Source organism: Chiloscyllium punctatum, chromosome 2, assembly GCF_047496795.1.
Source record: "Chiloscyllium punctatum isolate Juve2018m chromosome 2, sChiPun1.3, whole genome shotgun sequence".
Lineage (NCBI taxonomy): Eukaryota > Metazoa > Chordata > Chondrichthyes > Orectolobiformes > Hemiscylliidae > Chiloscyllium > Chiloscyllium punctatum.
In genome coordinates, this window is record NC_092740.1 from 11,048,392 (window position 1) to 11,073,909 (window position 25,518).

The 25,518-nt window shown below is 43.6% G+C and overlaps 1 protein-coding gene across 1 annotated transcript in view; it reads right to left on the bottom strand.

Annotated features, from left to right (window-relative positions):
• Positions 1-872: 872 nt before the first annotated feature.
• Positions 873-25,518, bottom strand: part of LOC140493737 (junctional adhesion molecule-like) — a 36,747-nt gene continuing 12,101 nt past the window's right edge. Inside the window, exons 2-4 of the mRNA XM_072592557.1 lie at positions 24,161-24,547; positions 15,625-15,972; positions 873-1,294 (exon numbers count right to left, since the gene is read on the bottom strand). Coding sequence (XP_072448658.1) covers positions 873-1,294; positions 15,625-15,972; positions 24,161-24,547 — 1,157 coding nt within the window. The remainder of the gene's footprint in view (positions 1,295-15,624; positions 15,973-24,160; positions 24,548-25,518) is intronic.

Sequence of the window (25,518 nt, forward strand, 5' to 3'; positions counted from 1 at the left end):
AGAAGGGATGGTTGTTCACTGATGAACATGGGACACAGGAGAACATCTCCATCTACAAGCTTCCCTCCAAGACACTCACCATCCTGACTTGGGAATATTTCATCATTCCTTCAGAGTCACTGGGACAAAGCCTTGGAAATCCTTTCCCAACCGTATCGTGAATGTCTCTGCAGCTGAGGGAATACAGCAGTTCAAGAAGGATAGCAGATTTCCCTCCCAAAAGGACATGATTAACCCAGATTCTTTTTTTAATGGTGATGGTTACACAGTCATTATTAGACTAGTTTTCAGTTCTAGATATTTTCAAATTCAAATTTCACAATCTGCCACAATCCCCAGGACATTAGCCTCTGGCAAGGACAGTTCCCCCCATTTTCTCCTCAGCCAATAGAGGGGGAGGATAGCAACAGTGAGGTTCTCAGCCAATGTGAGCTGAGGGTTCCTTCACCCTGAGATGAGCTCATCCAATGAGGGTTCAGGAGGTGCCAGGTCTCTCTTGTCCTCACCCAATGCTGATAAAGCTGGACCCTCATTGGTGGGGATCTTGGAGCTTGGATTGTCAGTGATGTTTTCTCTGTTCCCCATCCCAGAGCAATGAAGCCAGTTTGAACGTGATAATGAACGAATGTGACTGTGGGAGGTTTCAAAGATGGTGATGGAATGGTCTCTAAATTCCAGTCATGTCTCTCTCTCTCTCTCTCTCTCTCTGTTTGTCTCTCTCTCTCTCCTTCTATCTCTCTCTCTCTCTCTCTTTGTGCCTCTCTGTCTCTGTCCTTCTCACTGCCTCCTGCCTGAGACCAACTGGAAGAGCCCAGGAGAAGGAGCCAACCCAAGAGCTCCCAGACCAGGTGGAGCCTGTCCCCATTGAGCTGTCAGGGCAGTGACACATCAGAACGTTGTTCCTCACCTTCCACTTTCAGGCGTGTTCCTTTTCCAGATCCAAACTTGTCAATATTGAGCTCCACACGACACCGATAGGAACCACCATCCTCCTGGCTCAGTCCCTCCATCATTATTGAGGCATCTTTGTTGCTGAGGTTCCCCACGAATCTGAATCGATTCCCACCGTCCCACTGTATCACATTCTCACACAGCTCACCCTGGGAATGGTCTGGACCAGGAACCGTCCACTTAAAGATTAAAGCTCGTGTTTCCTCCTTGTACCATAAGATGGAGCCGGTGAGTGTGAGGTTAGTGTCAGGGTGGGTGAAGCTGCAGGGTAAGACAGCGGTGCCTCCTTCCTCAGCCCTCACTTCATCCGCGATTGTCATTGACCAACCATTAGCAGAATCCGCTGTGAAGGGAGAGAGAGAGAGAGGATATGAACACAGCACAGACACCAAACAGTGAGGTAAAACACTGAATCTGTTATTTAGTGAGAAAAGATATAATATGATACAATAGTGGTTTCTGAACAGACTAGTGACAGAGTGGAATGAGCTTCGGGCTGGATACAACAGAGGGCTTCAGGTGGTTTGTAAACATCCTGAGGTTAGACTGTGGGGGGTTGTTGCTCTTGGTTGAAGAGAGGGTTTGGTGCCTGAGAGTTATCTGAACTCTCCATTGTTCCAGGAGACCCAGAGTGATCTGAAGAGCAGGACTCAGGGCCCTCTCTGCAGAACCTTTTCTATTTCCCATCACTTTCTACTCTATTACCCAGCCAGCCTTCAGCAACCTGGCCCATTCATCAGTCACAGCAGAGGGATGGGGGATGCAGTGGAAGCATTGTGGGGGTGGGGGTGGAGGTGGAGACAGACAGACATGAAGATGGAAAAAAAGTAAACTGAAGTAAAAAAGTAAACTCATCATTGTGCGAGAGAACTCCTATCTCGTTAAAGGAAGTTATGACTGGTAATGATTTAACCTGAGAGTCACTCTGCCTCAGACAATGGGCAAGGTTGAGAAGATTCGAACTTCATGGTCACCGCAGACAATATGGGAATTACACATCCCTTGTTGGCATCACTCCACATCACAGACCAACTGTCCAGCCAACTGAGCTAACTGACATTGAGAAGGCAATCCAAGTAAATCCAGAAGGCAGTGTGAATATCGTCAAGTGAGGGCATAAGGGAGTGTGGCATGGCTGGATGGCATTTACTTGCGAGTAAGGCAGACGAGCTGAGGGTGTAGATTAATGAGTGGGGATGAGATATTGTTGTTATCACAGAGACATGGTTGAGGGTGTGACAGGATTGATAGCACAATGTTTTGGGCTATTGAACTGTGAGATGAGACATGTAGGGGTAGGGGGAATGTCAAAGAGGAGGGGGTGTTGCAACATTGATGAAGGAGTTAATCACTGACATAAGATGGATGATATCTTAGAATGTTCCTCAAATGCGGTCTCATGGATCAATGTAAAAACAAACCTCCATCACTACACTCTGTCTCTTACCATCAAGCAAATTTTGTATCCAACTGGCATTCTCTCCCTGAATCCCATGCCACCTAACTTCACTAATTAGTCCACCATGTGGAACTTTGACAACAGCTTTACACAAGTTCATGTAAACAATATCTCCCCTTCTGCCCTCACTGGTCTTTTGGTTACATTTTCAAAAAGCTCAGTCAAGTTTGTGACACATGATTTCCCCTGCACAAAGCCACTTTTATGTTTTTGAAGACCTCCAACACTTCCTCTTCAGTAAAGTGAGTTGCTTTCAAGACATTAATATTTATTTGCCTGAGTTCCCTTGCATCAATTTCTTTCTCCACAGTAAAAACTGGTGCAAAATATTTGACAATAGACAATAGACAAAAGACAATAGGTGCAGGAGTAGGCCATTCTGCCCTTCGAGCCTGCACCACCATTCAATATGATCATGACTGATCATTCCTAATCAGTATCCTCTTCCTGCCTTATCTACAGAACCCTTGATTCCACTATCTTTGAGAGCTCTATCCAACTCTTTCTTAAATGAATCCAGAGACTGGGCCTCCACTGCCCTCTGGGGGAATGCATTCCACATAGTCACCACTCTCTGGGTGAAGAAGTTTCTCCTCATCTCTGTCCTAAATGGTCTACCCCATATTTTTAAGCTGTGTCCTCTGGTTCGGCACTCACCCATCAGCGGAAACATGTTTCCTGCTGCCAGAGTGCCCAATCCTTTCATAATCTAAGATGTCTCAATCAGATCCCCTCTCAGCCTTCTAAACTCAAGGATATACAAGCCCAGTCGCTTCAATCTTTACGTGTAAGGTAATCCCGCCATTCCAGGAATTGACCTCGTGAACCTACGCTGCACTCCCTCAATAGCCAGAATGTCTTTCCTCAAATTTGGAGACCAGAACTGCACACAGTACTCCAGGTGTGGTCTCACCAGTTCCCTGTACAGCTGCAGAAGAACCTCTTTGCTTCTTTACTCAATCCCTCTTGGTATGATGGACAGCATGCTATTAGCCTTCTTCACTACCTGCTGTACCTGCATGCTTGCCTTCATTGACTGGTGTACAAGAACACCCAGATCTCTCTGTACTGCCCCTTTACACAAATTGATTCCATTGAGGTAGTAATCTGCGTTCCGGTTCTTGCCACCAAAGTGGATAACCATACATTTATGGTAAAAACAATAACTGCAGATGCTGGAAACCAGATTCTGGATTAGTGGTGCTGGAAGAGCACAGCAGTTCAGGCAGCATCCAAGTAGCTTCGGAATCAACGTTTCGGGCAAAAACCCTTCATCAGCAATTATTCCTGATGAAGGGCTTTTGCCTGAAACGTCGATTTCGAAGCTCCTTGGATGCTGCCTGAACTGCTGTGCTCTTCCAGCACCACTAATCCAGAACCATACATTTTTCCACATTAAACTGCATCTGCCATGCACCTGCCCACTCCCCTAACTTGTCCAGGTCACCCTGTAATCTCCTAACATCCTCATCACATTTCACCCTGCCACCCAGCTTTATATCATCAGCAAATTTGCGAATGTTATTGCTGATACCATCTTCGATATCATTAACATATATTGTAAAAAGCTGCGGTCCCAACACGGATCCCTGCGGTACCCCACTGGTCACTGCCTGCCATTCTGAAATGGAGCCGTTTATCATTACCCTTTGTTTCCTATCAGCCAACCAATTTTCAATCCAATCTAGTCCTTTGCCCCCAATACCATGTGCCCTAATTTTGCTCCCTAACCTCCTATGTAGAACTTTATCAAAAGCTTTCTGAAAGTCCAGGTACACTACATCTACTGGATCTCCCACATCTATCTTCAGAGTTACACCTGCAAAAAATTCAAGAAGATTAGTCAAGCTTGATTTCCCCTTCATAAATTCATGCTGACTCTGTCCTCTCCTGTTACTATGCAGATGTGCCATAATTTCATCCTTTATAATAGACTCCAGCATCTTTCCCACCACTGAGGTCAGACTAACTGGTCTATAATTTCCTGCTTTCTCTCTCCCACCTTTCTTAAAAAGTGGTAGAACATTTGCCAACCTCCAATCCTCAGGAACCGACCCCAAATCTATCGAACTCTGGAAAATAATCACCAACGCATCCACGATTTCCCGAGCCACCTCCTTCAGTACCCTGGGATGTAGACCATCAGGCCCCGGGGACTTATCAACCTTCAGACCTAACAGTCTCTCCAACACCAAATCCTGGCAAATATAAATTCCCTTAAGTTCAGGTCCTTCAGCCACTGTTACCTCCGGGAGATTGCTTGTGTCTTCCCCAGTGAATACAGATCTGAAGTACCCATTTAATTCTTCTGCCATTTCTTTGTTCCCCGTAATATATTCCCCTGTTTCTGACTTCAAGGGCCCAATTTTAGTCCTAACCATTTTTTTGCCTTGCACATACCTAAACAAGCTTTTCCTATCCTCCTTTATATTATTGGCCAGTTTACCTTCATACCTCATTTTTCCCCTGCGTATTTCCTTCTTAATAATCCTCTGTTGATCTTTAAAAGGTTCCCAATCGTCAGTTTTCCAACTTATCTTTGCTATGTTATACTTTTTCTCTTTTAACTTTATATGTTTCTTCACTTCCCTCGTCAGCTACGGCCACCCATGCCTCCTCCTAGGATCTTTCTTCCTTTTAGGAATGAACTGATCCTGCAACTTCTGTATTATACACAGAAATATCCACCATTGTTCCTCCATGGTCATCCCTGCTAAGGTATTGCACCATTGACCTTTGGCCAGCTCCTCCCTCATAGCTCCATAGTTCCCTTTATTCAACAGAAGTCCTGTCACTTCCGACTGTCACTTCTGACTAGGAAGCTTTTAAAGAACAACGGAGGAGACAAAGGTTAATCCAGGATATTTAGCATGAATTTGTTTTGGATATCTCCCCCCTCTCCTCTGGTTCTACACATAGATGACCTCATTGATCTTGAAGAGGCCCTATTCCCTCCCTGGTTGCTCTCTGGCTTCTAATGACTTTGTAGAATATCGTTGGCTTATCCTCAGCCTTATCTGCTGAGGTTCTCTGATGTCCACTTTTTGCACTCCTGATATCCCTCATAAGAATGCCCCGATACCCCTTACACTCTTCAAGAGATTCACTTGATCCCAGTTGTCTACACCTAAGACATGACTCTTTCATATTCTTAACCAGAGCCTCAATATATTTACTCATCCATTGTTCCCTCATCTTACTGGCCTTACCCTTCACTCTAACAGGAGGACAGTGTCTCTGAACCCTTGTGATTTCACTTGCCAATCATCCCTTTACCTGTTACCCTATTGTTCAAGGGTGGTCGTGATAAACCAGGACAGTACAAGCCAGTGAAGACAACATCAATGGTGGGGAAAATATTGGAAATCATTCTGAGGGACAGAATGAATCATTACTTGGAGAGACAAAGGTTAATCCAGGATATTTAGCATGAATTTGTAAAGGAATTTGATTGAGTTGGATTTGATGGAATCTTAGAGGAGGTGTCTAGGTATGAAGATGAGAATAATACAGTTGATGTCGTCTACAGTGACTTCAGTAAGCTTCACTTAAGGATGTCTCACTCAACTGAATCTCAGCATTTTCACCAGATAGGATTCTCTCTGTCTCTCTATGAAATGCATTAACATAAACCAACTCATTGACTCTTTCTCTCCCTCTTCCTTTGAGTACTGAAACAGCTTCAGACTTATTTTCAACGCTGATGATCTGGAGATTTTTTTACAACTCTCAACCTGGAGACTTTCGGAATTTTTTTAAAACAACTATTCTTCCGACTACTGTTCTTCTGAACTCAGCTGACTGGTGGTATTCAAAAATCTGTTTGTATCGACTGTAAAACTCACCTTGGTAAATATTCAGCAATGAACGCTCCAGGTCACTTATCTCCAGGACATGGGCGGCACGGTGGCACAGTGGTTAGCACTGCTGCCTCACAGCGCCTGAGACCTGCGTTCAATTCTCGCCTCAGGCGACTGACTGTGTGGAGTTTGCACGTTCTCCCCGTGTCTGCGTGGGTTTCCTCCGGGTGCTCTGGTTTCCTCCCACAGTCCAAAGATGTGCAGGCCAGGTGAATTGGCCATGCTAAATTGCCCATAGTGTTAGGTAAGGGGTAAATGTAGATGTAGGGGTATGGGTGGGTTACGCTTCGGCGGGGCGGTGTGGACTTGTTGGGCCGAAGGGCCTGTTTCCACACTGTAAGTAATCTAATCTAATCTAATCTAGACACTTTCTCAGTGTCTTTACTTCAATGTTCCAGATCACATTCTGACCCTTTGTTTCAAATGAACAAGTCACTTTCACTGAACTGAAACCTAAAATCTCTTTTCACTCCACTTTTGAACCCACATTCTGAGTGAACAATAATATTTTATAAACTGCCATCCCACTGTGCCCTCTAGTTCTTGATCCCTTCATGAGTGGGTACGGTCTCTCTATCTACACTATCCTGACCCTTCATGAGTGGGTACAGTCTCTCTATTGACACTATCCTGACCCTTCATGAGTGGGTACAGTCTCTCTCTATCTACACTATCCTGACCCTTCATGAGTGGGTACGGTCTCTCTCTATCTACACTATCCTGACCCTTCATGAGTGGGTACAGTCTCTCTCTATCTACACTATCCTGACCCTTCATGAGTGGGTACGGTCTCTCTCTATCTACACTATCCTGACCCTTCATGAGTGGGTACAGTCTCTCTCTATCTACACTATCCTGACCCTTCATGAGTGGGTACGGTCTCTCTCTATCTACACTATCCTGAGCCTTCATGAGTGGGTACAGTCTCTCTATTGACACTATCCTGACCCTTCATGAGTTTGAACATCTCAATCAAATCTTCCCTCAGCCTTCCCTTTGGCCCAAATCCATTCTGACCTCAGTTATTCTGATGTCTCCAATTGTGAAGTTCAAGGGGAAACATTCTATCCACTCTATCTAAAGATTGTATGATTTGAAATATCTCTGTTCAATTATCCCTTTATTATGTTCTTCTCTTCGATGCAAAAATAACAGGCACACACAGGATCAGTGTGTATGTGAAACAATAATGTGTGTTTTTATGTGAAGGGAATATTTTGATTGACTGGGATGTGATGTTTATTGTCAATCTGACTTCGATTTTGCTGCTTCAGACTGTCTAACAAGTCATGGGGCTGACCCATCATATGCTGATGAAGTATGTAATGATTGACAGCAGTTTAAGGTGTATGTTGTCACAACATCTCCTATGTAATAAAGTGTTATAATTGACTCCCAACTTTCTCTTAAAGGGCCATCTAGCGAATTAGGATCCATTCATGATGACAATCTCTGGTAGAGTCCTGAGTAGGCTGAAGGCAAAATGTGACTTGAAGTGGGGACACTCCCCACTGCACCACAACAATGTCCTACATATTGAACAGGACATAAGCTCAATGTCAAGATCACTTAGCTCACCAAGACCAGAATACTGACTCCCCGTGACAACCCAGCAATCCTCCCTCCCTTATGGCCCGATAGGTTACAGTGCTGAAGCCAGAGGCAGCTAGACCCAACGACATTGGAAAAGCTTCGAAAAAAGATTGACATGAATTGTACGAGATTGGAGTGGTTTACTAGGAGATTCCATGAGGGAAGATTATTGCTACAAAACCACATATTGAAGCAGTGAAGAAAGACAGGAACAAGGTCATTGCTCAGTATTGTACTGAAAAGTGAAGATTCTGTGTGGTTCACTCAAGACAAGTGACTGCCATTACTCGGGGGTGCAATAGCAGAGTTGTCTTGTAAGGAGGCTATAAATCTAGAGATCCAGGTCATTTTCTGGGGTAATGGAGTTCAAAGCCCTCCATCGTCGAGTTTCATTTATTTTAAATCTGGAATTAAGAATCTCATGATGACCATAAACTCTCGGGAAGGAAATTTGTTATTCTTACCTGGACGGTTCACATTGCTTAACGATGGAAAAGGAAACATTGCTATCAGCTCTTCAACACTTTGAAATTTATGTCTGATATGGAATTAATGAGACAACAGTTTTTGCTAATTATAATCTGCTAATCTTGTAGAAAAGCTTAAAGAGAAGACTTCAGGTCATACAGATGGAGCTTAGACCTGCAGATGGAGAGGTGCCAGAAGACAGGAGGAAAGCCAATGTGGTACCATGATTCAAGAAGTGAGCAAGGGATTAACCAGGTATCTACAGGCCAGTCAGTCTAACCTCAGTGGTAGGGAAACTATGGAAGCAATTCTGAGGGGCAGAATTCATCTACACTTAAGAGATGGAGATGGATCAAAGGCAGACAGAATGGTTTTGTTAAGGAGAGCGAGGCAGAAGATGGGATTCGATAGGCTGTTTAGCCTGACCTCGGTTATTTGAAAGATTTTACAGAAATCATGGGACCTAGTGCTGTTCCTCACACAGCCCCTGACCCAACCTCCAGGACCCACACTCGCTTCCACTGGCCTGACACAGTGAACACCCTTCTTCAATACTGATGTACTGTCAACCCCTGTCCTGGAGACCTGACCAAGTAAGGATGGCAGAGACAAAAACAGAAATTGTGGGAAAAACTCAGCAGGTACAGTGGCATCTCTGCAGAGAAAGTAGAGTTAATGTTTTGGGTCCAGTGACACATCTTCAGACATAAAATGATCAAAAAAGGTGGACCGAGAGGAGTGTGGATCTTGCAGCTGCTCCTGAGATTCAGATTTATTTCCAGATTTACTTTGAGATTTCTTACGTTTATTAAATTTCATTAATATAAGCTTTTTATTTGATTCATTTTTAGCTCTTTTCTCGTCAAAAATGCAAAAGAAGCAAAACAACCTCACACAATTTTTTATGAAATGGAGTTTTCTCAATGGAAGTTTTGGACAGGCCCACATGTGGACTGTTCAGTCTTTTTCCACTATGAAATTATGAGAGAGATGTTTTTAAACTCACTAAAGCAATTTTTTTTTTTAATTGCTGAGGAATGTTTTGTTTCAAACCTAGTTGTGTTTACACACCTCTTGGACAGGCTGACACGTGGGATTTTATTTTTAATCAGAACATTGATAGCTGGGGCTGGACCACTTGTGCTTAATATTAACTCTTTGGATAAAGAAAGGTTTATCTTTGGATAAAGAAAGGTAGTTTATTTTAGAGATAATATGCTATTGTAAGTTGCTTCTTTTTAGACTTAATGACATTGCAGGCATACAAGAGACACAGAGTTAGATGGCCAGTAGATTTTGAGAGGTGATAACACAGCAGGATCAGTCAGATAGAAGGATGACTGTCAGGAAAGGTAAGAAGGTAGTTCAGAAATCTCTCGTACTGTTGAAAGGATAGTCTCTCAGAGGAAATTAGGAGGGACAGTCAGATCTTGGGCTGTAAGAATGAATCTTATGTTTGGAGGGGTTTGACAAATTTAAAAGAATAATTGTTGTCGGTGATTCTCCTGTCAAGGGCACAGATAGGAGGTTCCGCAGCAGTGAGCATGAATCTAGGATATTATACTGTTTTCTTGGTGCTAGGATTAAGGACATTGCAAAATGTTTGACACATTCTGTTAAAGGGAAGAGTGAGATACTGGAAGTTTTTGTACACATTGAAGGGAAAGAATAAAAGCTTTACAAAGTGAATATCAGAGGTTAGGTAGAAGATTTAAAAACTAGACCCTCAAAAGTAGTAATCTCTAATTTACTCCCAGGGCCAAGCTCAGATGAGGGAACAAAAGGATAAAGGAGACAAATCAATGGCAGAAGAGGTGGTGTAATGTTCAGGGATTCAGATTCTTGGATCACTGCGATCTCTTCTGAGTCTGAAAAGACCGTTCACAAAGGATGGTTTCAACTGTACTGCTTTCGGGAACAATGGGTGAATAAAGAGATAGAGGTTCCAGTCAGGGATAGGACAGAATCATACACTAAATATAAACAACTGGGTCCAAATGGATCTCTTGCACTGTATAATGAGTGTCAGGCCATTCATAAGAGGGAGATCAGGAAGTCAAAGAAAGGATATGGGATAACCTCAACAAATAAGGTTAAGGATAATCCAAAGGGATTGTGTAAGTACATTAAGACCAAGACAGCAACAAGAGATAGAGTGTAAGTCTCCTTAAAAAACAAAGAGATTGCCTTTGTGTTTTAGATTCCCTACAATGTGGGCGGCACGGTGGCACAGTGGTTAGCACAGCTGCCTCACAGCGCCAGAGACCCGGGTTCAATTCTATGCCTCAGGCGACTGTCTGTGTGGAGTTTGCACATTCTCCCCGTGTCTGCGTGGGTCTCCTCCGGGTGCTCCGGTTTCCTCCCACAGTCCACAAAATGTGCACATTTGGTGAATTGGCTAAGCTAAAATTGACCGTAGTGTTAGGTGAAGGGATAAATGTACAGGCCCTTTGGACCAACAAGTCCACACCGACCTGCCAAAGTGCAACCCACCCAGACTCATTTCCACTGACTAATGCACCTCACACTATGGGCAACGTAGCATGGCCAATTCACCGAACCTGCACATCTTTGGACTGTGGGAGGAAACCCTCACCACACAGGGAGAACACGCAAACTCCAGCTGCCTGAGGCTGGAATTGAACTCAGGTCCCTGGTGCCAGTGCTAACCACTGAGCCATCATGCCACCCCTCAGGAGATGGGAGAGATATCAAATGAATATTTTGTGTCAGTTTTTACTGTGTAGAAAGAATTGGAGGCTAGAGAACTCTGAGAAATAAATATTGATGTTTTGAAAACAGCTTGTAATACAGAAGAGGAATTGTTAGAGGTCTTTGAAAATATAAATATATATCTCTGAGACGTGATCTACTCAATCCCAGGACATTGTCAGAAGTGAAGAGGAAATTGCTGGGCCCCCTCCAGGAACATTTGTATCATCCATAAATAACAGTCAGGTGCTGAATGACTGGAGAGTGGCTCATGTTCAAGAAGGAATGTCAGGAGAAGCCTGGGAACTTCAGACCTGTGAGTCTGACTTCGGTGGTGAGTAAGTTGTTCTGAAAGTTTGGATTTATATGCATTTGGAGAGGCAAGGAATGATTCGGGATAGTCAGCATGGGTTTGTGCAAGGGATATCGTGTCTCACAAACTTGATGGAGGTTTTTGAAGAAGTAAACATGAAAATTGATGAGGGCAGAGGGGTAAACATTGTTTACTTAGAATTTGGTAAATCCTTTGACAAGGCTCCGCATGGTAGACTAATTAGTGAAGTTAGATCCCATGGGATTCAGGGTGAGCTTGGCAAGTGGATGCACAATTGGCTGAAAGGCAGAAGACAGAGAGTGACGGTGGAGGGAGGGTTTTGTTCTGGAGGCCTGTGACCAGCAGTGTTCCACGGGGATCAGTGCTGGGCCCACTTTTATCAGTCACTTATATGTACAATTTCGAAGAGACTACAAAGAGCATGTTTTGCAAGTTTGTGGTTGATACCAAAATTGATAGAATATTGAACAGTGAAGAAGGTTATCTTAGAATACAAAAAAATCTTAATCAAATGGTCAATGGGCTGAAGAGTGACAGATGGAGTTTAAGATAAGTGTGAGGTGTTGCACTTTGGGAAAACAAACAAAGGGAAGACTTACACAATTAAAAGTAGGGCCTTGGGTAGTGCTGAAGAACAGAGACCTAGGGATTCAGGTACAGAATTCTTCCAAATTTGCATCATCTCTGTATATGGTGGTTCAGCACACTTGCCTTCATTGATTAGACCTTTTTCAATCGGAGTTGGGATGTTATGTTCAGGTTGGACAGGATGCTGGTGAGGCCTCTATTGTGTCCAGTTCTGGTCACCCTGTTATTGCAAGGATATCATTTAGCTGGAGAAGAGATTTACCAGGATGTTGCAAATAAAGCAGGCCTTGAGTTATTGGAAGAGTCCGGAGCGACTAGGACATTTCTCACTGGGGCGTACAAGATTGAGAGGTGACCTTATCAAGATCGATAAAAGCATGAGGAATATAGATAAGGTGAATGGCAGGTGTCTTTTTGCTCATGTGGGAGATTTCAAGACTGAGGCATATCTTTAAGGTGAGAGGAGAAAGATTTTAAAAAGACATAAGGAAGGAGGCTGAGGGGTGACCTTAAAAAGGTTTACGAAATTACGAAAGGCATGAATAGGATAATTAGGCAAAATCTTTTCCCTGGTGTTGGAGAGTCCAGAACTAGAGGGCGTAGGTTTAGGGTGAGAGGGGAAAGATATAAAACAGACTTCACGCAGAGGGTGGTATCTGTATGGAATGAGCTGCCAGACGAAGTGGTGTAGGCTGGTACAATTGCAACATTTAAGAGGCATTTGGATGGGTATATGAATAGGAAGTGTTTGGAGGGATATAGGCCGGGTGCTGGAAGGTGGAACTAGATTGGGTTGGGATATCTGGTCGGCCTGGACGGGTTGGACCGAAGGGTCTGTTTCCATGCTGCACATCTCTATGACTCTATGCCTCTAAGGGGCAGTTTTTATTTTACATAGAGAGTGGTTTATGTGGAATAAACTTCCAGAGGAAATGGTGGATGTGGGGACAGTTACAACGTTTAAAAGGCATTTAGATAATTTCATGAAAAAGAAATGATTGGAGGGATATGTACAAAGCGCAGGCAGGTGGGGCTACTTTAGTTTGGGATTATGGTCAGCATGGACTCGTTGAACTGAAGGGTCTGCTCCTGTGCTGTATGACTCTATAACTGATTATAGCTGGGAAAAGGTTGGTATAGAGGCTGAAGATGGGGAGGGGGGTGAGGGGACAGGAGTAAACACTCAGTGGAAACAGACCCCAGACAGAGAGAAAAGCAATTGGACAGACAAACAAAAGGGGAAAGGTCAGCCTGGGAGAATGAACAGCTGCTGATGGGGACCATTCATCACTGACAATGGATTGTTTTGGTAGTAGCCCATGTGATGACAAGGCCTGGTGTGTGGGGGTTGGGGGAAGGAGGTAGGAGAAGGTGCTGTGGCCCTAAAGTTATTCAGCTCAATATTGAGTCCAGAAGGTCACTGGGTCCCCAAAAGGTGGTGTGTGGAAATGGCAGGCAACTGGATGCTGAGAATCATTTTTTTGTGGGCAGAACATTTCTGTTCTGCAAAGTAATCACCCAGTCAGTGTTTTGTTTTCCCAATACAGAGTTAGAAGTGGACTGTGCAGAGTTGGTGGATTATGAGCAGCCCTGAGTCTGTGTGAGGTGGTGCTGATGGAGAGAGAGGGCTCAAGATTCTGCATATGGCAACACATGACACTGAGTGTGAATGGCAGATTTCATTCCCTAAATCAAGTTGTTATATTATTACCAGACCATGGGCTGCTTTCTCTTGAGAGAGAGAGAGAGAGAGAGACAACTGGTGGTGGTTTAACCTGAAGGCCACCACACCTCAGTGAGGGGAGAGTTGAGAAGGAGGGTCCTTCATGGTCACCTGAGCCAATGTGGGGATTGAACCCACACTGTTGGCATCACACTGCTTTGGAAACCAACCATCCAGCTAACTGATCCAAAGTCAGGAGGCATGGGATAGAGGGAAATTTGGCCAATTGGATAGAAAACTGGCTAACCGGTCGAAGTCAGAGAGTGGTAGTAGATGGTAAATATTCAGCATGGAGTCCAGTTACAAGTGGAGTTCCGCAGGGATCAGTTCTGGGTCCTCTGCTGTTTGTAATTTTTATTAATGACTTAGATGAGGGAGTCGAAGGGTGGGTCAGTAAATTTGCAGATGATACGAAGATAGGTGGAGTTGTGGACAGTGAGGAGGGCTGTTGTCGGCTGCAGAGGGACTTAGATATGATGCAGAGCTGGGCTGAGGAGTGGCAGATGGAGTTCAACCCTGCCAAGTGTGAAGTTGTCCATTTTGGAAGAACAAATAAGAATGCGGAATACAGGGTTAATGGTAGGGTTCTTGGTCAGGTGGAGGAACAGAGGGATCTTGGGGTCTATGTACATAGATCTTTGAAGGTTGCCACTCAGGTGGATAGAGTTTGTAAGAAGGCCTATGGAGTATTATCGTTCATTAGCAGAGGGATTGAATTCAAGAGTCGTGAGGTGATGTTGCAGCTGTACAGGACTTTGGTTAGGCCACATTTGGAGTACTGTGTGCAGTTCTGGTCGCCTCACTTTAGGAAAGATGTGGAAGCTTTGGAGAGGGTGCAGAGAAGATTTACCAGAATGTTGCCTGGAATGGAGTGTAGGTCGTACGAGGATAGGTTGAGAGTTCTCGGCCTTTTCTCGTTGGAACGGCGAAGGATGAGGGGTGACTTGATAGAGGTTTATAAGATGATCAGAGGAATAGATAGAGTAGACAGTCAGAAACTTTTTCCCCGGGTACAACAGAGTGTTACAAGGGGACATAAATTTAAGGTGAAGGGTGGAAGGTATAGGGGAGATGTCAGGGGTGGGTTCTTCACCCAGAGAGTGGTGGGGGCATGGAATGCGCTGCCCGTGGGAGTGGTAGAGTCAGATTCATTGGCGACCTTTAAGCGGCATTTGGATAGGTACATGGATGGGTGCTTAATCTAGGATAGAAGTTCGGCACAACATCGTGGGCCGAAGGGCCTGTTCTGTGCTGTATTGTTCTATTGTTCTATTGTTCTAACCCAGATTCCCTAAAGTGTATGATTGAATCAGATCAGCTTTTCTAAATCTCAACAATGGTCACATGCAACCATTAGGTTAGCTTTTTTTTAAATTCCAGATTCAAAAAAAAATTCACCTGCTGCTGGGATTTGAACCCACGGCCCCAGAATTGGGTGTCTGGATTAGTCACCCAGTGACAGTAACAGTACACCACCAACTCCTGTTTTCGCCCATGGGTGAATGCAGGGCTCGGATAGGTCCCACGTGTCTGGGATGCCTCACACAGTCAGATGGACACTGGGGGAATGATCTTAATGTCAGTATAACTTTGGGTCATTTGGAGATTGAGCTAAATATTCTCAGTGTGTCAATGTCTTTCAATACTTACATCAGAAGCACCTAAAAAATATCAGCAAAGCATAGTACATTAAATATTGAAAAAAATTCAATTTGAATCCCAAAGTTAAAATACTACAGATGCTAGACATTTTAATTAAACATCAAAATGCTGCAAACACTCAGCAGTGCAGACAATACCGATGGAGAGAAACAGGGTTAGTGTTTTAGTTCCATGTCCTTTCAGCAGAAAATCAAATCACAAAACATTCACAGAATCTGTTCCACTCTCATTGTGCACCTTCTACAGGCTGAAGAATGTGTGAACGGTTTCTTACCATGTACCTGCAGCCGTGTCTCTTTCTGGATTAGATACAAAAGATTGACTCTTGATCTGTACTCCACCAGACACAGGTAAGTGTGATTGTCCCTCAGTCTCAGCTGGTTTATCCTGATTGAGGCGTTTCCCTCCCCTGGGTTCCCGATGAGCTCGTACCGATTTCCACCGTGTCCAGTTGTCCAGGTTCCCTGTGATTGGGCTGTAAATGTAACGATGTGTTGGTAGGGCTCCTTCCTCATCCAGGTAACAGTGGTCAGGGGAGGGTAGGATCTGGTCTCAAAGATACAGGGTAAAGTAACTGAATCTCCCTCTGTCCCACTCACCACTGAGAGGTCTCCCTGAACATCTGAGGAAAGGACAAACATCAGAATGGATGAGATCAGTGTGCAGAAGGTCTTATTTCAATATGTTACATTCCTTTCAACTTCACAATAAAATGAGCAATTAAAGACTCCACTCATATCTCTAACAGGTCTGTGCTGGACATTCCCCAAGAAGAGTCACCCTGATCAAAATTTCTCCTCGCCACTCAATTTGAAAACCTTGATTACAAGATTAAAAATCAGATATCACCAGGTTATAGTCCAACAGGTTTAATTTGAAGCACTAGATTTCAGAGTGCTGCTCCTTCATCAGGTGATTGTGGATATAAGATTGTAAGACACAGAATTTATAGCAAATGTTTACAGTGTGATGTAACTGAAATTATATATTGAAAAAGACCAGGATATTTGTTAAGTCTCTCGTCTGTGAGTGACCATGTTGGTTTCAGTTCTTTTATATGTAAATCACAATTTTCTTTTAAAAATTACATTCTCAAGTGAACTTTAACAATTGGTGTCTGTCAGCCAAGGTAATGTATTGAAGGTGTGAGCTCCCCTGGGTGTTACTGTCTGTGCCACAACATTTAGACTGATTCTAATCTAAAAATTGACTTTATAGAAACTTACATGGATTCATGCAGTTTTTTGAGCAAAATTTGATGAAACTCTGAAAGTACAAATTCACCCCACAAACGTATATGTGTGTGTGTGTGGGTGTGTGTGTGTGTTTTTTGGGGGGTGGCTGTGAGTGTCTGTGAAAGAGTGTACGCGTGTGTGAGTATGAGTATAAAGGGGTATAAGTCTGTAAGACTGAGCATGTGTGATTGTGGGAGTGTATTTGTGAGCGTATGAAAGAGTATCTGCGTCCGTATGTGTGTCGAGAGGAGTGTATGTGTGTGTGTGTGTGTGTGTGTGTGTGTGTGTGTGTGTGTGTGTGTGTAGGACCGCTGAAGTGTTCTCTGACTGTGGAGGTGGGGGACGGGGGGGAGCAGTCCTGTCTGTTGATTGTTGTACGGTGCCCATCCATCCGTTGCTGTAGCCTCTGCTTGCTCTCACCAATGTAGCATGCCTCAGGGTATCCTTGCCTGCAGCGAATGGGATAGACAACGTTGGCTGAGTTGCATGAGTACCTGCCACATACAGCAGTCTGGGACATTCAACCTTGGACTTTCAGGTGACCATCCTCCAAGGCAGACTTCGGGACAGGCAGCAACAAAAACTGGCCGAGCAGAGGCTCTTGGCCAAGTTCGGTACCCATGGGGATGGCCTCAACCAGGATCTTGGGTTCATGTCACATGACAAGTGACCGCATCACGCTACACACACACACACACACTCCTACGGACGCACACACTGATGCAAACCCTCTCTCATACGCTCACACATACACTGCCACACTCACACATGCCCCTCTCACAGACTTTATACTTACACTCACATACAGGCACACACTCCTCACAGACATTCACAACCACCCCCCTCCCCCCTTCCCCACCCCCGCCCCACACACACACACACACACACACACACACATATGCACATATAATTTTGTGGGGGTGAATTTGTACTTGCAGAGTTACATTTTACTTTGCTCAAAAATCTATGTAAGATTCTATAACTTCATTTTTTTCGATTAGAATCAGTCTAAACATTGTGGCACAGACAGTATCACCCAGGGGAGCTCACACCTTCAATACATTATCTGGGCTGACAGACACCAATTGTTAAATTTCACTTGTGAATGTAACTTTTAAAAAAATGTTTTGTGATCTACATGTAAAAGAATTGAAGCCAACATGGTCATTCCAATGGATGAGAGACTTAACAAATAATCCAGATCTTTTTCAATATATAATTTCAGTTACGTCAGCTGTAAACCTTTGCAATAAATTGTGTGTCTTACAAGCTTATACTTCACAACCACCTGATGAAGGAGTAGTGCTCCAAAAGCGAGTGCTTCCAGATAAACCTGTTGGACTATAACCTGGTGTTGTGTGATTTTTACCTTTGTACATCCCAGTCCAACACCGGCATCTCCAAATCTTGATTACAAGATATTTCCATGATGTGGAGATGCCAGTGTTGCACTGAGGTGGACAAAGTCAGAAGTCACATGATACAAGGACTTCACCTGATTCAGGAGCAGTACTCTGAACCTTGTTATTTCAAATAAACCTGTTGGACTATAACCTGGTGCCGTGTGACTGCTGAAGGTACTTACAGATTGGATCCATTGAACCCTCCTGAATTCATTCATGCAGAACCCTCCACCCGTTGCTCAAAGTTAATTTTCTTTAAATGAGGTCAAGGATTTTACAGCTTTCCCCCTCACTCTGTCCAGCAAACACGTTCAAAGTATTGACCACACTCTGTGTGAAGGAGAACCCCCTGGTGTCATTCCTAATGGAACCATTCACCAGCTCCAACCTGTGACCTTTGAAATGAGCACAGGTTAATTTAAACTCAGAGTCCAGATTAAACTTTTCTACATTAAGTCAGATATTTGGGTGCAGGAGGAGGGGGATAATCAGCCATGTGGTTCTTTGCTTCATGAACTTAAAAGAGGAGCTGAGAGATTAAATGTTTCCTCATCTCAATTTACATAGAAAATCCGTTATTTTGCAATTGTTCCCCTGTTTGACTTCTGTTCACAAGAACAAATATCCTCTCAGAATCTGTCTTGTCAAACTTCTCAGCATCTTGAGGAAGGGTCACTCTGCCTGAAACGTTAACTCTGATTTCTCTCCACAGGTGCTCCCAGACCTGCTGAGCTTTTCTGACAATTTCCATTTTTGTTTCGGATTTGCAGCATCTGCAGCTTTGTTTTTGGTTTTTCCTCAGGATGTTCTTTGTTTCATTAATTTCTCCTTTTGTTTTATTCCATCATGGGTATCACTGGCCCAGATGATGTACATGTATTGTCCATCCTGATTGCCCAGGTGAAGCTGCTGTTATGAGACGGCGGTGAAGCCTTCTGCTAATTAAACCAAACACCCAGAAAAGCTCACCTCGCATCGCCATCTGTTAAAGTATGAGGAACAGAGAACTCCAAAAATTCACTTTTATATTAAAAATCAATTTATTCTTTAACTCTCAAAGTGAACATTAAACAACATCTATTTCCAACTCTTAGCCTCCTTTCCCTAAACTGCTTGTTATCTGTCTCCAACTCTATAACAATCTACTGTTCCAAGAACCACCCATATTAAAGTTACATCAGCTTCGTTACAAAACCACACAGTCGCTGTTATTACTGGTGTGTTTCTTCTTTCAGCTCAAGAAGTCCCTTAGTTGTCTTCTGTCTTTCACTGTAAAGATGTTTCATATGAGAAAGGTACCTTTGATAGAGAATGATTTGAATCGCAGTTTCTCAATGGCAGTTACTCTCTGTCTAACTTTCAAAATGTCTGCTTTTTTTTATCCCCCAAACATCAGGTGATTTCATTGTTGTGAAGTTGGCAAAAACAATAAATTCAAACTCGATTGTGTTTTAGTATCCTGGGGCATAATTTAAACGGATTGGTGAGATTTAAATTATGGTCAAAGCAACTGGTATCTAGTTTACAGCTAAATGTTACATATTTTCAATTTTCCAGTACAGTCTGAGACTGCTCGTTAGTCACGTGACAGGTGCCTGCATGTTCTCAGTGCAGAACAGCTTTCACTCTCACTTAAAGGTACAGTACGCACCTTCAACTTCATAACAACCCCCCCCCCGAAAAAAAATGGACCATCATAATGAAAAGATGTCTCCATTTTTTGCCTAATTCTTAATCCCATGACAATGAAATTCATAGGATATTAATTGAAGTTCATATTAATTTCCGCACACATATGTATAACATTGTTATCTGTTCAACCTTATTTAAAATTTATCCATTAAATTTGCGATAATGTTGTTCCGACAGTACCAAACTCAATAATTCCTTTTCGATGGTAGAATATTTTTCTCTGGTGGGTGTTGGGTTTCTTTGAAAAGTAACCAACTGGCTATTCAATTCCATCATCATCTTCCTGTAGCAGTACAGCCTCAAGACCAATATCATGAGCATCGATTGCAACTTTGATTGCAACATTTGGTGCAGCTAAAACTGGTGCCGCGGTTAATACAACTCTTACATTGTCAAGTGTCTCCAGGCATTGTTCCATCCACCGAAATGTTGTGGTCTTCTTCAGGAAATCCGTGAGTGAAGTCACTACCCTGCTGACATTTGGAACAAACTCCCAGTAGAATCCACTTAGTCCCCAAAATCAAAGCACTTCTTTCTTTGAGGTTGTTTGTGGAAATTCCTCGATGGTCTTTGTCTTTGCATTCCTGAGGGTCAACATTTCATGCCCGATGTATTGTCCCAATAATGTCTCCTCTGCCTTCACAAATTGTGTTTTCTTCAATTTTATTACCGCTTTGCTTCTCTTAATCCTTCAAAGAGCTGTGTGCCAACTGTACCATGTGATCTTTCCATGACTCACTATAGATCACTGCATCATCCAGATGTACTGCACAGTTTGTTACCACAGCCACACCTCTGTTCACGAGCCTTTTAAATGTGGCTGGTGTGTTCTTCATTCCAAAGGGCAGGACATTGAATTGACATAACCCATTTGGGGTGACAAACACAGAAATTTATTTCACTTTCTCTGATAAAGGGATGACAATACCCAAACAGTAAGTCCAACTTTGTGATATAAGGGGATTGTCCAAATTTTTCTGTACAGTCCTCCAATTTTAGTATTGATCTGAGTTTGATTTTGTAACTGCCTTAACCTTCCAATGGTCCAAGCAAAATTGTTGAATCCCGTCAGGTTTGGCAACTAACATGATCATCGAACTCCACTTGCTTTGACTCAGTTCGATGATAGCTTCATTGCGCATTGCATCCACTTCCTTCTGGACCTGTGTGGCGTTGAAAGGATTAAGCCTATAGGTGTGTTGTTTTATTGGAACAGCATTCCCTACTTCTACCTCATGCACAAGAGGATCAGGCCTCTCCATCTTATTCCTGCATATGTCCTTGTACTGCTGCAACAATCATTTCAACTGGTTCTTTGTTCCTGGGACAGATTGTTCACTAACCTATCCCACTCCTCAAGGACTTCTTCATTGTTTAATATATTTTCAGGCAATCAAACTGCACAGCATGAGATTTGATTCCTCACTCTGTGGGCCAGTAACTAACACTGTTCCTCCAGTTCCCCCTCTCTCTATTATAATAATGTTTCAACATATTCCCATGACATACCCAATATAGTTTTTTCCTGTCCAGCATCTTTACCAGATAGTTTACCTGACTCAACTTTTTTCTCAATTTGTCAGGGACCACAGAACCTGACTTTGAAAGGATATCCTGCCATTGGTAACAATACTAACACGTCATCCCCACGGGAAAATGTCTGAATTCCGGAGTTTTTATCTGCCACCTGCTTCAATCTACACTGCACCCTCTTTCAGTGCTGTTTAGCTAACTCACCTGCCTGATTTGATCTCTCTCTCTCCTCTGATACACAATCCAAGGGTGTGACCTCCGACTTTTGATTTAACCAACCACAAATAACTGAAAATAAATCAATTCTCTCACCTACATTTTCTTTAAAAATCTTGGACACTAATCGGCAAGTGTTTAAATCTGCTGGGATCTTTTGTACCCAAATCTTTTCAAATCTCAGACTGGATCTGTCTAAACCGGTCCAAATCGCAGATGAGCCCCCAAACTGAAACTTTAACTGCGACTTCAACCAAACACCCAGAAAAGCTCATCTCACATCGTAATCTGTTAACGTCTAAGTGATAGAGAACTCCCAAATTCCAATACTTAAACAAAAAAATCAAATTATTCTTTAACTCTCAAAGTGAACATTAAACAACAACTATTTCCAACTCTAAGCTTCCTTTCCCTTAGTTGCTTGCTTTCTGCCTCCAACTCAATAACAATATACTGTTCCAATAACCACCTGTATTAAAATTACATCAGCTTCATTACAAAACCACACAGTGGCTGTCATTGTCAGTGTGTTTCTTCTTTCAGCTAAAGATCTCCTGGATCGACTTCTGTCTTTCACTGCAAAGATGTTTCATATGAAGAAGGTCCCTTTGATTGAGAGTGTTTTGTACAGCAGTTTTTCAATGGCAGTTACTCTCTGTCTAACTTTCAACATATCTGCTTTTTTTTTATATACCCCAAACATCAGATTGTCTCATTAGTTTGATGTTGGCAAAAACAATAAATTCAAACTCGATTGGGTTTTAATATTCGGGGGGATAATTTAATCTGATTGTTTAGATTCAAATCATGCTCAAAACAACTGAGGTATCTCGTTTGCAGTGAAATGTTACATATTTTCAATTTGGCCAATTAAACTGCTGGAAGCTGTCAGTGACTGAATTGAATTGAATTGAATTGAATCGAATCGAATCGAATTGAATCGAATCGAATTGAATTGAATTTATTGTCACATGTACCGAGGCACGGCAAAAAGCTTTGTCTTGTGAGCAGTACAGGCAGATCACAGAGTTAAGTAGCATAGATAGTAAATAATAGGGAAACAACGGAAAAAACAAAAAGACAGGTACAGGCGAATGTGCCTGTTGTTAACATCAAGGCTGTATTTGAGCGAGTGTAGCATCAAGGAACCTGAGCAAAACTGAATCCAGGGGGAAGCTGAGGGGGGAAACCTCCATGGGTTTCAGTCAGACCTGGCACAGAGGAAGCTGGTTGTTCTTCTTGGAGATCAGTCATCTCAGCTCCAGAGCACATCTCTGCAGGAGTTCCTCAGGTTAGTGTGTCCTTGGTCTAACCATCTTTAGCTGCATCGTCAATGACCCTCCCTCCACCATAAGGTCAGAATGGGGATGGTTGTTCACTGATGAACATGGGTTACAGGAGAACATCTCCACCTACAAGCTTCCCTCCAAGACACTCACCACCCTGATGGGAATATTTCATCATTCCTTCAGTGTCACTGGGACAAAGCCTTGGAAATCCTTTCCCAACCGTATCGTGAATGTCCCTGCAGCTGAGGGAATACAGCAGTTCAAGAAGGCAGCTCACCATTCCTTCTCCAGGGCTGGCCAATAAAGGCTGACTGTGCATGGGACACCCACATCCACTTGGACAATGAAAAGATAGTTCCAAGTCAGGATGGCCTGTATCTGATGTCATTGTTCACTGAGCTCTTCAAGGTCCCTACTTTGGAAGGTGCTGGTGGAGGAAATGTTGCTGTCTTGCTGCAGTGCATTTTATAGTTATTTTTATTCCTACAATGATGTTAGGGTGGGATTTCCAGGACTTTGACCCAGTAATAATGACAGAGCAGTGAGATATTTTCCTGCACTGTTCCAGGCAAGTGGGAAGTATTTCATCACACTCCTGACTGGCCAATAGGCTTTGGAGTCAGGAGGTGTGTAAATTCATAGGATTCTTAGCCTGTGACCTGCTCTTGCAGCCACAGTTTCATTTGCACTCCTGGGTTCACTCCTTATCCACAACTGAGGGGCAGTTAAGAGTCAAACACATAACTGTGGGTATGGAGTCACATGTAGGTCAGATCGGGTAAGGATAGCAGATTTCCCTTCGAAAAGGACATGATTAACCCAGATTCTTTTTGAATGGTGACGATTACACAGTCATTATTAGACTAGTTTTCAGTTCTAGATATTTTCAAATTCAAATTTCACAATCTGCCACAATCCCCAGGACATTAGCCTCTGGCAAGGACAGCTCCCCCCATTTTCTCCTCAGCCAATAGAGGTGGAGGATAGCAACAGTGAGGTTCTCAGCTCATGTGAACTGAGGGTTCCTTCACCCTGAGATGAGCTCATCCAATGAGGGTTCAGGAGGTGCCAGGTCTCTCTTGTCCTCACCCAATGCTGATAAACCTGGACCCTCATTGGTGGGGATCTTGGAGCTTGGATTGTCAGTGATGTTTTCTCTGTTCCCGATCCCAGAGCAATGAAGCCAGTTTGAACATGATAATGAATGAGTGTAACTGTGGGAGGTTTCAAAGTTAGTAATGGAATGGTCTCTAAATCCCAGTCATGCCTCTCTCTCTCTCTCTCTCTTTGTGCCTCTCTGTCTCTGTCCTTCTCACTGCCTCCTGCCTTAGACCAACTGGAAGAGCCCAAGTGAAGGAACCAACCCAAGAGCTCCCAGACCAGGTGGAGCCTGTCCCCATTGAGTTGTCAGGGCAGTAACACATCAGAACATTGTTCCTCACCTTCCACTTTCAGACGTGTTCGATACCGTGGTTGACACTTGCCGATATTGAGCTCCACACGACACCGATAGGAACCAGCATCCTCCCGGCTCAGTCCCTCCATCATTATTGAGGCATCTTTGTTGCTGAGGTTCCCCACGAATCTGAATCGATTCCCACCGTCCCGCATTATCACATTCTCACACAGCTCACCCTGGGAATGGTCTGGACCAGGATCTGTGCACTTAAAGATTAAAGCCCGTGATTTCCCCTTGTACCATAAGATGGAGCCGGTGAGTGTGAGGTTAGTGTCAGGGTGGGTGAAGCTGCAGGGTAAGACAGCGGAGCCTCCTTCCTCAGCCCTCACTCCATCCGCGATTGTTATTGACCAACCATTAGCAGAATCCGCTGTGGGGGGAGAGAGAGAGAGAGAGAGGATATGAACACAGCACAGACACCAAACAGTGAGGTAAGACATTGAATCTGTTATTGAGTGAGAAAAGATATAATATGATACAATTGTGGTTTCTGAACAGACGAGTGACAGAGTGGAAGGAGCTCCGGGCTGGATACAACAGAGGGCTTTGGGTGGTTTGTAAACATCCTGATGTTAGACAGTGGGTGTTTGTCGCTGTTGGTTGAAGAGAGGGTTTGGTACCTGAGAGTTATAGAACATAGAACATAGAACAATACAGCACAGAACAGGCCCTTCGGCCCACAATGTTGTGCCGAACATCTATCCTAGATTAAGCACCCATCCATGTACCTATCCAAATGCCGCTTAAAGGTCGCCAATGATTCTGACTCTACCACTCCCACGGGCAGCGCATTCCATGCCCCCACCACTCACTGGGTAAAGAACCCAGCCCTGACATCTCCCCTATACCTTCCACCCTTCACCTTAAATTTATGTCCCTTTGTAACACTCTGTTGTACCCGGGGAAAAAGTTTCTGCCTGTCTACTCTATCTATTCCTCTGATCATCTTATAAACCTCTGTCAAGTCACCCCTCATCCTTCGCCGTTCCAACAAGAAAAGGCCGAGAACTCTCAACCTCTCCTCGTACGACCTATTCTCCATTCCAGGCAACATCCTGGTAAATCTTCTCTGCAACCTCTCCAAAGCTTCTACATCTTTCCTAAAGTGAGGCGACCAGAACTGCACACAGTACTCCAAATGTGGCCTAACCAAAGTCCTGTACAGCTGCAACATCACTTCACGACTCTTGAATTCAATCCCTCTGCTAATGAACGATAATAGACCATAGGCCTTCTTACAAACTCTATCCACCTGAGTGGCAACTTTCAAAGATCTATGTACATAGACCCCAAGATCCCTCTGTTCCTCCACCTGACTAAGAACCCTACCATTAACCCTGT